This window comes from Zonotrichia albicollis, chromosome 1 (assembly GCF_047830755.1).
Source record: "Zonotrichia albicollis isolate bZonAlb1 chromosome 1, bZonAlb1.hap1, whole genome shotgun sequence".
Lineage (NCBI taxonomy): Eukaryota > Metazoa > Chordata > Aves > Passeriformes > Passerellidae > Zonotrichia > Zonotrichia albicollis.
Window position 1 is genome coordinate 40,919,910 of NC_133819.1, and position 14,821 is coordinate 40,934,730.

The 14,821-nt window shown below is 40.0% G+C and overlaps 1 protein-coding gene across 12 annotated transcripts in view; it reads left to right on the forward strand.

Annotated features, from left to right (window-relative positions):
* Positions 1-14,821, forward strand: part of RBMS3 (RNA binding motif single stranded interacting protein 3) — a 707,096-nt gene that overhangs the window by 543,191 nt on the left and 149,084 nt on the right. For all 12 annotated transcript variants that reach the window (XM_014274144.3, XM_026799147.2, XM_074538955.1 and 9 more), the window contains one exon: positions 12,204-12,361. In XM_014274144.3, coding sequence (XP_014129619.1) covers positions 12,204-12,361 — 158 coding nt within the window. The remainder of the gene's footprint in view (positions 1-12,203; positions 12,362-14,821) is intronic.

Genomic DNA, 14,821 nt, shown 5'->3' on the forward strand with positions numbered 1-14,821 from the left:
GAAGGGATATAGAAAGATTACTTTCTTTACCACTCTTCCAGTGAAATTTCATGTGTTTGAACAGTGTATAATTGACCACCATGGGTTATCAATTTGTTTCCTGTCATTGCTGTGCATGGGCATGGCATTGACTGCAGCTGTGGAGCAGGGGACTTCCCTGGCAGGAAAAATCCAGACAGGCAGTCCCAGCAGTGCTGAGACTCCAGCCTGGACACCATGGGACCATCCATGCCTGCTTTGGCAAAGAGGCAGGATGTTAACCTCATCATTAACCCTTGCATGTTTCTTTCCTGATGTTAGCCACTAATCTCAACTTCATTTACCCAGGCAATCTCATCACATAGAGCAAGAGCTGCTCTGATGGGTGCTGAGGAAAGCACAGACAGCTCAGCAGTTCAGGACTGTGTCATGCAATGGGATTCAGCAGTGTTAATCACAGCAATTCAACCCTGCTTTTTTGTTCTATTTTTAGTATGTTATGCTTTAAATAAAGGAAAGTTTCACTTTCCTCCCTTATCATAATATTTCCTCATTTTCATCTGTGGGAGTGGAAACTGATTGTTTCAAGGCCTTCTGCTGGGATATGCTGACTCAGCTTTGGAAATTCCACAAATAGGGGAAATGTGGTAGTGTTGCATCTGTCGTGCTTCTGAGTGATAACCATCCCTTGTCACATTTGAAACATGACTTGGTTGCCTTTTTATATCTGACGCATTTAGATATAGTAGAAGTATTTCTGCAGTGTGTATTTTGTGCAGTGAGCCTGAACTTAAATGGAAATGGTATTTTTGTCTGTGTTAAATACAGATTTCTCAAAATAAAGCCGTCAAGGCAGTGTTTTACGATGGATTTTGGTTTCCCTAAGCAGTGTCTATGTAGATTTTTTTTCCTTAGGTTTCTGTAGTAGTTAAAAGTATCCAGACTCCCTGAAAATTGATGCATCCTCAAGGACTAGTAGGTTTCTATTTCTGGCATGTGCATCAAGATGAATAACTATTCTCTAGCAGTTTGCATGGACTCAGGCTAAGTAGGCCTCAACCTTTATCCCAACCTTTATCCCAACAGGAATTCCCAGACTAGAAAATTCTGACTTCATTTATGGTTTATAGGAAGTAACACAAAACATGACAAAAGAAAGCCTTCCGTTTTCCTCACAGGCAATCACATGGGACCTGTGCACTGCTTGAATTCACCTTTGGGTCAGTAGGTCAAATATTAAAAAGCCTTTTACTGTCCCAAAAAGTCCTCTTAAGGACTTTTAAAGCTTTTAATGCTGTCCCACTGCTGATAATTTACTACTGTTAATAGCTATGGTCTTTTTCCAGTCCAACTGTAGATAGTTAAATGTTAAGTCTTTGAATTTTAAATGAAGAAATCTGAGTTTCCTTTGATTCCTCAGACTTAGCCTCAAATCTAGAAAAGTTTCTCAACAGAAACACCAGTTCCTACTGCTCTACAGGTGGATGCAACATTGACAGTAATTTAACCCTGTGTGCAAATCTGTTTTGTCTTTATATTTCTGGCATCTTTGAAATGAAATATTAAAGGAGAACAGTAAATGCATGATAATCATCAGAAGAAATGTATTCACCGAGTTACTTGCATCTTTATTAAACTGAATGCAGTTCTGAAAATATTTTCCAAGCACAGATCCTGATGCTGCCAACTAAACTAAAGTGACTTTTTCTGTAGCATTCAGTTAGAGAAGGATCAGGCCACGACAGAGCAAATACTCTGTCCTTGGAAAGAACAGCTGCTGAAAATAGTGGACAGAAACTCCTAAAGCCACCATGGCCAAGTACAGGTTATGTGTGCACAACCACATTTGTAACTAGTGGCTCTGCTGCTCCATTGTGCCATCTTATAGCCTCTGGAAGATCAGACAGCAAAGCCCTCCCCTTTGCCATGCTCCTGTTGTCTAAGAAGTCCCATTGCTTCCTTTGCCAAGGAAGGAGCATCCAGCCTCTGCTCTAACACCTGCTACACAGGAGGGGCCAATGCACAGGTTGACCTAAACACTTTTTATCTGCGGTTTGAGGAGCCCAGTTTTGTCCTCTGCAGTGACACTGCACTCTGACCTCTGCACTGAGCAAGTGGTACTGTATCCTGAAACAGATTAGGGAGAAAACCATTTGTTTCCACTGCCATCTGCAACCCTTTTGGTCTGATGTTACTCCCATGAGAGCACAGACGTTCTGCTTTAAGCTTTGAGGTAAGGACATAGAACAGCCCAGTCAGCTCCAGGACTCACCACTCTTCAGAGTTGCCATCTTGACCAATGTAGACTGAAAAACAACATCTAGAAATTCTGTAATCTCTTCCATGACATCTTTGCTCTTTGTTGCACATCACAAACTCACCCTTTCTGTTGGACAGCATCATCTAAAACACAGTTCTGGGAGAAAGTGAATAGCAGAATTAAATTACAAGATTCATTGACTCTCTGTGGGGAAAAAGGACTTAAGTGTTGTCTAAATATCAGCAAGAGAATCCTGAAAAGTATACATCAATCAGCATGTCGTTAGCTCAGTATAGCATAAAGGAAGCAAACATACTTGAGGCAATTTTGTCCAGTGGGCAATAGAAAACTGTCAGAAATTCACCAGCGTAATATTGATGAAAAATCAAAATAAAGAGATAAGGGGTTCAACTTAGGTTGCTGCTCATCTGGCAAAAAAGCCTTTTGCTTCCAGAGGTTATAAGTTCTGAAATCTGAATTTCTGATTTCAGGCTCATAGGTAGGGTTTAGTGACGATTTTCAGAAATTGCTATAACAGTTACTAGATCATCTGAGGTAATTAATTGATTCTTACTTAACGGCAATAGAAACAGCAAACCAGTCACTGAAACAGTGTGAAATTGAATGTGGAGACAACTGAACATACTCAAAGTTAGAATGACACAATGATTTTTCTGAGTTGATCTGCCTTTTTGGCTGCACTGTATTGTAGAAGATGGAAGCTAGATATTTGTTTCTAGGAAGACTTAAGAAATAACGAGTTTTGAAAATTTCACTTTGTAATAGCAAAAGCATGAATAAGAGGTGTTTACATCAGTATTTGATAGTTCTGGTTACAACTGTGTTCTGTGGAAGTGAAGGGAGGTACCATGTATCTTGTAGAATCTAAAGACAGCAGCCATAGTGACTCAGGCCCATATTTCCCACAGAAGACAAAAGGCAAATCAAATCACCACTGGCAGGTGAATTACATGATGGAAGGTTCTGCAGCAGCTCTATGCTGGACTGACCAATAACAATTCAGTTCCAACAATATTTAGCTTTAGCAAATGCTGTGCTGTCCATGAACAAACTTAATTAAAAGAAAGCTGAGTCCAGCTTACACAGCAGACACAGCACTCTGATAGTTTGCACAGAGAGAAGAAATCCTGGGCATATATAAACTGTGAACTCTTTTAAAGTTCATGGTTTTAATTAAAACAGTAGTTATAAATAATACTCCACTGTGGAGCTGATGTAGGCATTTGCGACAAATAATTTCCTACAATAGTTTTTGGTTTTGCTCTTCATAAGTTTAGGGTTCAGGAATTGGCTTGTTTGCAATTTTTGGACAAAATTTGGTAGAGCAATCTTTGATAGCTCTGGGTACTAGTGTATTCTGTGGTATTCTGTTACAAGTGTATTCTTGGTCTATGCCTTGTTTAAGGAGTAACTGCCAAGAGTGTTTCAGTGATGGCCCAGTAATGCTGGGTACCTAAGTCACATCTTTTCTGATTCAATGACTCCAGGAAAAGTATTTCAAGTGACAGGAGTTCTTTTCTTGGGTCATTATAAAGTTCAGTGGTCCTAAAATTTATGTATGTGAATAACAATAAAATACTTGTGAAAAGCATTGGGAAAATGCTTTTCTTCAGAATAGCACTTACGAGGGTTTTCAGTCAGTTTGCAGATAACACTAAGTTGGGCAGGAGTGCTGATCTGCTGGGGGCTAGGGAGGCTCTACAGAGGGATCTGAACAGCCTGGAATGCCAATGGCATCCTGGCCTGTATCAGCAACAGTGTGGCCAGCAGGACCAGGGAGTGATTGTCACCCCATGCTCAGCCCTGGTGAGGCCATGCCTCAAATCCTGTGTTCAGTTTTGGGCCCCTCACTACAAAAGAGACATTGAGGGCTTGAAGTGGGTTAAGGGAAGGGCCATGAAGCCGGTGAAGGTTCTTGAATACAAGTCTTGTGAGGATCAACTGAAGGAGCAGGGGTTATTCATCCTGGAGAAAGGGAGGCTCAGCTGAGACCTTGTCATTCTCCACAACTGCCTGCAAGGAGGTTGTAGCCAGGTTAGTTGCACCAGGAGAGGTTCAGATTGAGTATTAGTTAAAAAATTTTCACCATTAGGATTGTCAAACATTGGAACAAGCTGCCCAGGGAAGTGGTGGAGCTGCCATCTCTGGAGGGATTTAAAAGACAAGTACATGTGTCAGGTAGGGACATGGTTGAATGACAGACCTGGCAGTGCTGGGTTAAGGGATGGACTCAGTGATCATAAAGGTCCTTTCCAACTTAAACAATTTCAAGATTCTGTAAAAGAACTTCAGAAGTATTTTGGACAAGGAGACCTGCATTACTTTTAGCAGTTTTCTTCAACTGTGTTTGTTATATTATTAATACATTGTGCATTTATAAAATCCATGTGAAGTTTAGGCATTCTGTACAGCATTGTAAACCTTTGGTGTGGTCCTCAACAAGAGAGTGAAACTAGCCAGGGATCAATAGTTAACTGGACATTGATTTAGCTTTCTATATTGTTAAAAATGTGCCCACACAAAAGAAAGCAAATAAGCAAGGAAAAAGTCATAGGGAACCCTGGCAGCTGCCCTTCATTCATTTTGCTCACTGCAATGATGGTTTAAAATATGTCATTGGCAAATCTGGAAGGTTGCATTGTCTGGACTATCGCTATAGCAAAGGTTTCATGAGAGTTTTTTTAGTTTGTTCCTTCTTTTTACAAAACAAATATGTAATGTAAAAAATCTTTGAAAGCAGGACTACTGTCACTTAATTCATATCAGTGTATCTTCATTGATTGGGAAGGCAGCACATGCAGGTACACAGCATATCCCCAACCCCTACACCACACCCTTCCTTCCCATCCTCACTGAGGAGGAAAAGGATTTCCTGCTGTCACTTCTCTGATACCAGGAGGTGGTGGAGTTTGGGGTGACTTTCTTTTAACTTTCACATTACTAGCCCATATTCATCCTATCTAGCAGTGATTAAGTAAGTTAGGAGCATCCTGCCTTGCCTGAATCGGTCAGTGAAGAGAGAACATCTCTAAATGTTCCTTGAAGACATTTGGTATTAGAGTGGAAGTTAAACACCAAGATTACAAATTCAATATCTTACTCTGCCTTAAACCAGATATCTGTTGCACATGTGAAAAAATATGCTATATTAATATGAAAAAGTAGCTGGACTAAATGGAGTAACAATAGAAAACTGGGGGGACAGTCTTTTCAATCTGAATTTTGGTCTGTGAATCCAACCAAATGTGCATAAGATTAGCTTTTAAATTAATGTCTGTTTCAGATGTCCTGAATGTTCTCATGATCTGCAGTACTAAAAATGTGAATATTAAAAAAATAAAAAATAAAACAAGAGGAATTATTGAATGTGAATCTTCTGAGGGTAAATATTACATGCTTCCTCTAAATTTAATTTAAGCTTAGTGGCTATAAAGGCTCCAGTTTAGAAATAATTTAATAAACTGAAGATGAGACTGATGCTGCCATACAACTGCAGTTTTCAAAATGGTGAGCAAACGCTGGAAAATGTGTGAAATACAACATAAATGTTTCCATATAGATGATCTTGTTTCATATATATGGATCTACATAAATGGTTTTTTCTATAAAGAACATCACTATTTTTATCTTGAGGGGATAGAGAAGTTCAGCCTAGATCTTTAAAGGAGACAAGGAGTTCATTGCATAGGCTGAAGATCTGGGCAGTAGCCATAAGGCAGAGATGAACTAATTTGAGGAAAAAACTGCTTAAAGAGTGTTTTGAACCTGCATCTAAAAAGAAAGAATTGTTTTTCTAAAGGTGAGCTGTAATATTGACCTGTGTCAAAATGAGTATAACAAAGATTCAATTTATTAAAGACAAGCAAATAAATAAATATTGATATATTGATAGTACTATTGATCAATAGTATAAATATTGATTATATCTTTTAAAGGAGGAGTTCAGAATCTCATATTGATCCACATGCAAAGTTAAATACCCAGAATAAGTTTGGAAGATGGAAAAAGAAATCATTTAAACTCATAATCAGTGCTTGGTTTCCTAGAGCAAGCTGCTCTAAGAAGAAATAAATTAGGTTCAGTAAAAGGAATTGGTACATAAGGTTTCCAGATAAACCAAACATTCTCAGTTTCCAGTCCTACTGAGATCACAGATTAGAAGAGTTTTGAGTTCCTTTTGGGAAAAAAATAACATTGCCAAAAGCTGTCTGCCCCTCCCTACACGTGTCTTTAAGGAATGCATTACTAAATGTACTGCGTAAGGAGCTTTAGCCTCAGCTCACACAAGAAGGAATTGTTCTTTCAGCTTTTCACGCATTGCTTCCAAAGATTATCTCAAGATGGGAGGGAAAATCCCATCTGAACGTTGTCCTTCCTTTCAAAAGTGTCTGGGAGGGCCCAGCAAAGCAAACAGCAAACTTGGAGTTGTAGCACACGCCCCACTAGGCTGGGTTTGGTTTTGTTTCTTCTTTTTTTTTGTTTGAAATGCTGTTGGTGTAGTGTGCTTCAAATCCTCTGCTTTATAAACTTCTTTTGCTTCCTTGGCACAGGCCTTGGGAGCTGAGTGACTGGCCCAGTTCTTGCTTAAAGGCAGTAACAAAATTTCTGGCTGTTTCCCAGTACAAATGCTCCTGACTGCTGAACTCCAGAGCCTTGCAGCAGGACGCCTGCTCTGCTGACCACTGGAGTAGGTCTGAGTCAATCCAAAACATGGGCTTGACCTACTGCTGGTTTGTAGTATTCACAATTTTAAACCTTCCAATTTTAAATTGGATTTTTTTCTCAATTTATAATTTAAAAAAATCTTCACAATTTTAAGCCTTTCTAGGTGTGGTTTTGACCACTTTGAGAATGTCTATCATACACATCCCAAGCCAGAATATGCATGCAGCTAAAGCCGCTGGAATACAAGGGCCAGAGGAGCTGAGGTATTATGCTCATACAATGATGGTGAAACAGGCTGCAGTGGGAGCAAAGGGAGTTGCAAAAAGCCATGCACTTCTCTGGAGAGGAGCTTAAATCGACTTAATTTCTTTTTTGTTGTTGTTGTTGGCTCATTCTCTGGCACTCAGCGTACCCACACAGACTGGCACACACCAGGGTCCCAGAATGAGCTTAGCCTAAGGTGGGAGGCTGTGCCAGGATTTCCTAGGGTTGGGACTGACTGGATGAGTTTATCCCTGCTTCGTTGGGGCTGCAGTGCAAGTGCAAACTGTATGTGGAAAAATCCTTGGGCTGTCAAATGGGAGATCTTGGCTAAAATGAACACCTGTGAGGGCAGCCAGGAGCAGGCTTTTGATCGTGCCTTGAGACTGCACCTGCAAGTTTGCATGTCTTGAGCATGGTTCTTCTGCAGTCAGCACACACAGCAGGCTGCACAGTTTCTTCACTACTCTCTTCATGAAGCAGCAACTTGGCCTGGTGTTGTACTCCTTATTTGTCTGTGTTTGGCATAGAGCCTGGGAAAGGCAGGGGAAATGTGCTGCCACACTGCAGAGAGCCTGCAGAGACCCCTGCTCCTGAGTGCCTCCAGGACAGTGGTCCTGCAGTGGCTGGCCCTGGTCCCCCTGGCAGGCCCTTCTCACTCATAGGGGATTAGATCCAAGGGACAGGTGTGCTTTGGGAAGGCTGCATCAACAGGTTTGTCCCTCCACCACGCCGCAGGGCCAGCATGGTGTCTCTTGTGTGGTCCATAAGGGTAAATTTCATCACTGCAAGAGTAGTCAAGGATTGGAACAGGCTGCCCAGGGAGGTGGTAGAATCACTGTCCCTGGAAGTTTTTAAGTGGTGCTTAGAGACGTGGTTTAGTGGTAGACCTGGCAGTGTTAGGTTACTGGTTGGACTTGATCATGGAGATCTCTTCCAACCTTAGTGATTCTAGGATTCTGTGAATTTCCTAGCAAAGCCCAGGCTCTGCTTGGCTGGTGGCCCCACAGCACTGGCTCCAAGTCTCCAGCTGTGGGGCATCCAAGTCACAGTGCTGTTGGAGTTGTTTGTGGTGAGCATGTGGCTTTCTGCCACCCACCCTTTTGGTTCCTGCCCAGACTATTGGGGTCACAGGATGAAGATGCAGTTCTGAAGTGACCTTAAGTATCAAACAGAAGAGTTTCAGCTCTCTCACTGATGATTGGTCAGTCAGTGCATTTTGGGACTGGAGACAATATCAAATGAGATTTTAGTGGCCCAATATGGAAAGTAGCATTTTAAAGTCTAGTGAAAAGTCTTAGAGAGCACTAAATGAACCACAGGGAGCCTGATCCAGACACTAACATCACCATCAGTCCTGCAACCCCGGGAGCTGTTCCTTCACTGAAGGCAGAAACTGAGCTGTCAGCTGTTAGGATTATGAAAGACAAGTAGTTCATGGGGTGCTTGGACTTATGGTTCTGGTTAGGCTTATCTTGTCAACAAATAGGCCCATTTTGAACAGCAGGACACTTACCTTTGACAGTGAAAAGCTCAGCAGGGTCACAGGGATAGGGAAGAGAATATCTCACACAGGAGCTTGGGGAATCTGGGAGGGAAAGGCTTGGGCAAAATGAGAAGTTTTTGTTTGGACCTCCACACTGAACAGCAGAGATCTCTGCACAACTGAAAAAAAAGCACATGGAGCCTCAGTGCCAGAGGCTGGGAGTAGGACCAAGCCTGAGAAATAGGGACTCATGAGGGTAGGTGGCAGTGGGGTCTGGCTGTGCAGTGACAGGGCAGCTGGGTTCCACATCACCCCTGTAAAGCCTCCTCAGCTCCTGGCTGCATTACTCTGAAGGCATTTCATCTTGTTTCAGTTGGTTGTGTGATATATGGCTTCTGTGGGCTGATAATTCTCTCTAAAGGAAAGGGGTATTTCTCTAAATGCTATATTTGTATAGTAAGGAAAAATAATGTGAATTTTTTCATTTCTTAGAAAACACTGTTGTGTTGCAGAGGTAGCGTGAGTGGCCTCATCTGTCTCTCTCTGTTTGCAGTATTTATTTTTCACATTGATAAAAGATAGACTTGGCAAATCCCTGTGAAAGAGTGACTATGGTCTGCTAGTCTTTCATTCATCCTCAGAGTGTAGCTAACTTTCCACGGATATTTAAAACAACGACATTTAATCTCTAGCACAGTTAAAAGGTTTACGTGTTCCTGGTTCAGAAGTGGAACACATTGGCAACAGTTCTTATTTATTTTGTTTGTATGACCCAGCTTGAAAACTGGGTAGTCAAAGGAGGAGTTCTCATTTTAATGTGTTGTGGGACTGAGTTGCTTCAGTGAAAGCAGAGGCTGTCATGAAGTTACTGATGCATAACTCCACTTTTCCACATTAGTTTGGTCTTTGGCTATAGGGATTTCATCAGCATATTTTTTTCTAAATATTAGCAAGAGATGTTAGTCCTTGAGCATGATTGGTGGATTAATCAAAGCCCTTAACCAATCAATAGGTAGAGGTTTGCATAATAATGGAATTATTTCTGAAGAACTGAGCCAATTGGAATTGCAAAACTTTCTGCTTCAATTTGCTTTTGAATGCCTCTGCTTTACCTGCCTCTATTGCTCATCCTTTCAAAGTACTTAGTCACAATGAAGATGCTTCCAAATTCCTACATGTTTCACTTTTTATATGTTTTTGAGGTGTGGAGGGTGGATAAGGGGGGAACACCAATAAAACTTACATAGCTTGCATACAGAAAAGGGGGAAAAAGTAAAGAAAAGAAAAAAAAGAGACAGATAAAGGAAATTATTTGCATTCTTGTCTACCTGCTTTTCCCAAAGCTAAAAGTATGATCTGAAGCTCATATTCCTTTTCTTTTCTTGTCTACCTTCCCTCCAGGACTGTTTGCATGATTTTCCTTCCATTGTCAGTACTGTAGCAGTTCTGACCCCTCACTACCATCTTTTGGTTACTGGAGAGGAACTAGCTTTTGGATGTGTATAAATGTAAATTGATGTGAGAGCAAGGAACATAACTGCAGGGAAAGATTACTGGAAAGGGAAATAAGGTTTTTCTATATTTGAGATTTGTCACTTCAGTTGAATTTGCAGTAAGTTCAGTGTTCACGTGTATGGTGCTCCTCTCCTCTCTTCTGCCCCTTACTCAAAGACATGGTAATAACTGGGTATATTTTTATCATCAGCAGCTTGACAACATGCCTGCTTTAGTCTTTTATTTCTGTTTTGTTAAACAAAAGAATTCATCATGCACAGTAATGTGTTGTTTTGTGAGACAGTGAGTTGGGAGATGCGAAGCTAGAATGCAGTGGTCATTAGCCAGTGCATTCAAAGAAAAGCATCCATAGCCCTGAGATGAGAATCCACATTAAGCAACACAACAGTATTACATGCCTCCTGATTTTGGACCTTCTAGGGTCTCTATTTACAGGTTTTTTTGTCTCATCCAAAAGGGTTAAAATTTCCCTAGAGCCTGAGGTAAGAGAAGCTAAAAACTTCAGCTTCTGATTCTGGTACTTAGCTACCTTAGATTTGCCTTAGTCATTCTTGCCCCTGCAAAGATGGTGTGTGTGAATCACAGCTTGAAGCAATTTCTCTTTCCAATATCGAGGCCTTGAATTTAAAGGCAGTGATGAAGCAGATATCTTGGTTCTGTCCTGTCTTCATACATCTTCTTGAAACAGAATGCATGATTGTGTTTGACAAGGCACATCCTCACTGATTTTAATGGAGTGAAATTTGAAACTAGTTTAGTTCAACCAGGGCAGATGGCTGCAGGACTGTGTGTAATTTCATAACAGTGCAAGGTTGCAATGCTGCTGCAAGGTTATTAATGTGATTTTAAGACAACTCAGCAAAAAAAGGTATTGCTGTTGTCAACTCAATGTTGAACAGGTACAAATTAATTCTGCCTATTAAAATGTGTAATAAAAAGAATTAAAAACTCTGTCTCAGAGAACTTTCTCAGAGAAGGTGTTGTCTGGATTGCTGCACAATATAATGATTGCATCTTATATTTTTGGTTATTTAACATTAGCTGCAATTATGAAGTAATGTCTGATCCCAGTCGGGCTTGTGCTGGCAGGTGATCAGATATTATGTAAAGCTTATATCAATAAAAATGGACAGAGCCATGAAAATTTGCAAGGGCATAACTAAATTGATTTAATGCAATCAAGACCTGGTTGTCTGTAGACAAGGGTTTTTTTATTGCTTCAATACAGTTATTTTACATATGGCATCTATGTCTCTTTCATGTTTCTATGCAAGAGTTCAGCGAGCAAGAATAGGAGTTGGAGTGGTTACCAAAATGGAAAGTTTAGCCTAAAGAGCTGAAATAGAACAAGAAAGCTGCTTTCAAATTTGTTTTTTCAATTATTCATGCTACAGGCTTTGTTTTATAAGATGCTTTCATTTAGTCTCAGAATAAACATGTGACCTGTGTCACCCAGGACCACAGGTTGAACTGCAGAACTCCCCTGTCCTCCCCCAGCCCAGTTAGATCTTGTTGCTTATTATTAAGGAAGGCATTTTAGATGGGGAAAGAACAGGAGAAATATATTCTGTGTTTTCAACCAACCTTTTTCATGATGAACAGGCTGAATGGGAAGTGTTCAGGCTGGAAAGCACATCTGCTTAAAATACATGTTGAATTTTTTTTCTTTATTTATGTTAACATAAGCACATTTGGAGAAATCACGTTTTCTTCACGATCTCTTTGCTAAATTAGGACACAAATCCAAGAACACTTGTTCATGAGAGTAATTTTCTATAAATGAGTAGTGTCACTGAGTTCAATAAGAGCAATCACGCACAGAATTAAGCACATGCATGAGAGTTTGCAGAAATTTGGCAAATATGTTGCCTTCATGAAAAGATTACCCAGCTTTTCTTCTAATGCAGCTATGAATTCTTGGCTTGGTCCTATTTTGAGCAGCCCTTCTTGTACAAGTCATTAAGCTATTCTAATGTGTTAAGCCTAACTGAGGATATTTCTCTTATTTTGTCGCAGCAACAAGAGCAAGATCCCACAAATCTATACATCTCAAATTTACCCGTGTCCATGGATGAGCAGGAACTGGAGAATATGCTGAAACCCTTTGGACATGTCATTTCCACCAGAATATTAAGAGATGCGAATGGAGTCAGCAGAGGAGTCGGCTTTGCCAGGTGAAACCTTTGCTCTTACTTTTCATGCACATTTTTTTGCCTTTGGTCCTTTGCAGTTGCTGTCTGTTCTGTAGCTTTGAAATCTCACAGCTATGCAAGATGCAGAGTGGCACCTTTATCAGGTTGTATCCATTCTTTCCACCAGAAAATGCCAGTGTAGAAGGATGTTCATTTCATTGCTCTAAAAACTGGTTCATTCAGTTTTAGTAGTTGTAAATAAAAATGGCTGGGAATAGTGAGCTATCCATTCAGGATAAAGCTTGGGTAATAATAAATGTCCTACAGCAAAAAGCACACACTTGGTAAAGAAACCAAGGCCTGTGCTTAGGAGATCCTGGAGTGAATTTATTGCAGCCGTTCAGTACCTGAAGGGGTCCTGTAAGAAATCTGGAGAGAGACGAGCCAGTCTTTAGGGTCCCTTCCAACCCAAACCATTCTATGAAACTGTTTAAATATTTGACAATATTTTTGCAACAGGAGAAAGTAAACTTAGCAGCTGGAAGAGCAAAGGGTAGGAACTGTGACTGAAGAAACGTGTCTTCCTTGAAGCTTCCTTCAAGCTTCCTTGAACTGCAGCTATGAAAAGAGCTTAAGGAGAAATATTTGCATAGAAAAAGCCCTGATGGAGTAGTCAGACATTTTAGACAGAATGGGCAACATATTATTACCATGTATTTCATTGTTAGTACAGATAGACAAGGCTTCATGTTTACTCTCAGGGAATATTTACATAGATTCTCTTCAGCTTGAAACATTCTCAAATCAAATAGTTTTCTTTTCAAAAGCCAAGAAATAGAGTGCTATATATAGAAAGGTATTGAAAAAACAAATAAGAGAAATTTGCAATTCTGCTGCAAATCGGTCTTCTGCTTCAAAAGAAAAGGGGAAAAAAATCCCAGATCATTGTTTCTACAGAATATTCATAACACTGTGCTTTGTAAGGGAAGCAAAATAACTTCTTCATCCATAAAATTTCTTTGAAATCCATCATATCTTGGTATATCATGGCACTTCTGTTAGTACCATAATACCACTGAGTGAAATGAGGCACTGTGTGATGAAACATTAGCTTTCAAGAAAAGTGACATTGTAGTGTTACCTCAGCCCTTGATGTGAAAGGTCATTATGCACAAAAAATGTTTAGATAATATTGTCTGAACTAAATGAGAAAAGGCAAAACATTTATGCTGAAAGATGGCACACTGCATTCTTGCAAATTATAACATGATTATTTTTAGCTCACTAAATATAGATTAGTTTAAGTCATGGATAAACTCGCATTTTTTGAAAATTGACTTACTTTTTGAAAATGTATTTAATTAAGGATCATATTTCAGGGATCTTTAATGATCTAACTTGTAGGTTGTGTAATTCACCATGTCAATGACAGTGGGGTAAAACCTTCACTCCATCAAAGTGCAGGAGATCTCCCACTGATTTGAGTGAGGCTAATGTTTATCCAGGAATTTAGAACCATAGTTGAATGCTGACTCCTGGCTTTGCAGAATTATCTATACAATATTTAATTACATAACCAGCTGACTTTCTTTTTGTAAAGAAGTGCTATATGGTATGTAAAGAAGTGCTACCTGGTATCTTTTTCCTGTATGTCAGAGCAAACAGGTTGTTAATTTGTTTAGCTGTGCTTGTAGTCATGAAGGCTTCATTCTAGTGTGCCTATGGTGTGGGCACCAAGGCAGTATAGGTAGGGGATGGAAGCTGGATTTCCAGTCCAAATAAGGTTTTAGAAGTTCAAATCAGCACCCCAGGTGAGAATCCTGGCTATTCTGATTGGGACCTTTTATCACAGTATATCTTGTCTGCCTGTGGAATATACCATGATGCTTAGCATAGCTCTAAACAGAGCCACAGAAGCACTAGAGAAAAAAATTATATTTGCATATGCTGAAATGATGCAGCATCCAACAATTTTGAAATATGATGTTTCAAAGTTATTAATTACATTTTATGATGATTAAAAGTAATTTTCTGAGCCTGCCCAATCATGGAAATAGTCAATCTCAAAATAAGCGTATTCATTCAAAAACAGTGAGAAGACTGAAGGTAGGCAGCTATTGTCAGATTTTTCTTCTAAATGGATATGACTAGCAGTTTTATAGTACTGCAGGTGGCTACTCAATCATTTATAACCTGGAGAACTTCAAATGTTCTTGGATCAAAATTATCTTAGTTATGTCTGGTGACATTAACAGCCTCCCTTAGAGTATGTGTGTACAAAACTAACTCTGAGTGAAAGTCAAGCCATGAAACAATTTCCTCTCTTTTGCATCCTTCAAAAGCAACTGAACAGATTTTCCTGAATCTTTCCAGAGCATTTCACTGTGGCCTGAGCCAACTATGCCTGGGTACACCCCAGGGGAGATTTTTGGGAGGAGAGTTATGAGCAAGGGGCCAGAGAAAGGAAACTTTAGATTTCAACTGTGGCTTCATAAAAGCCAA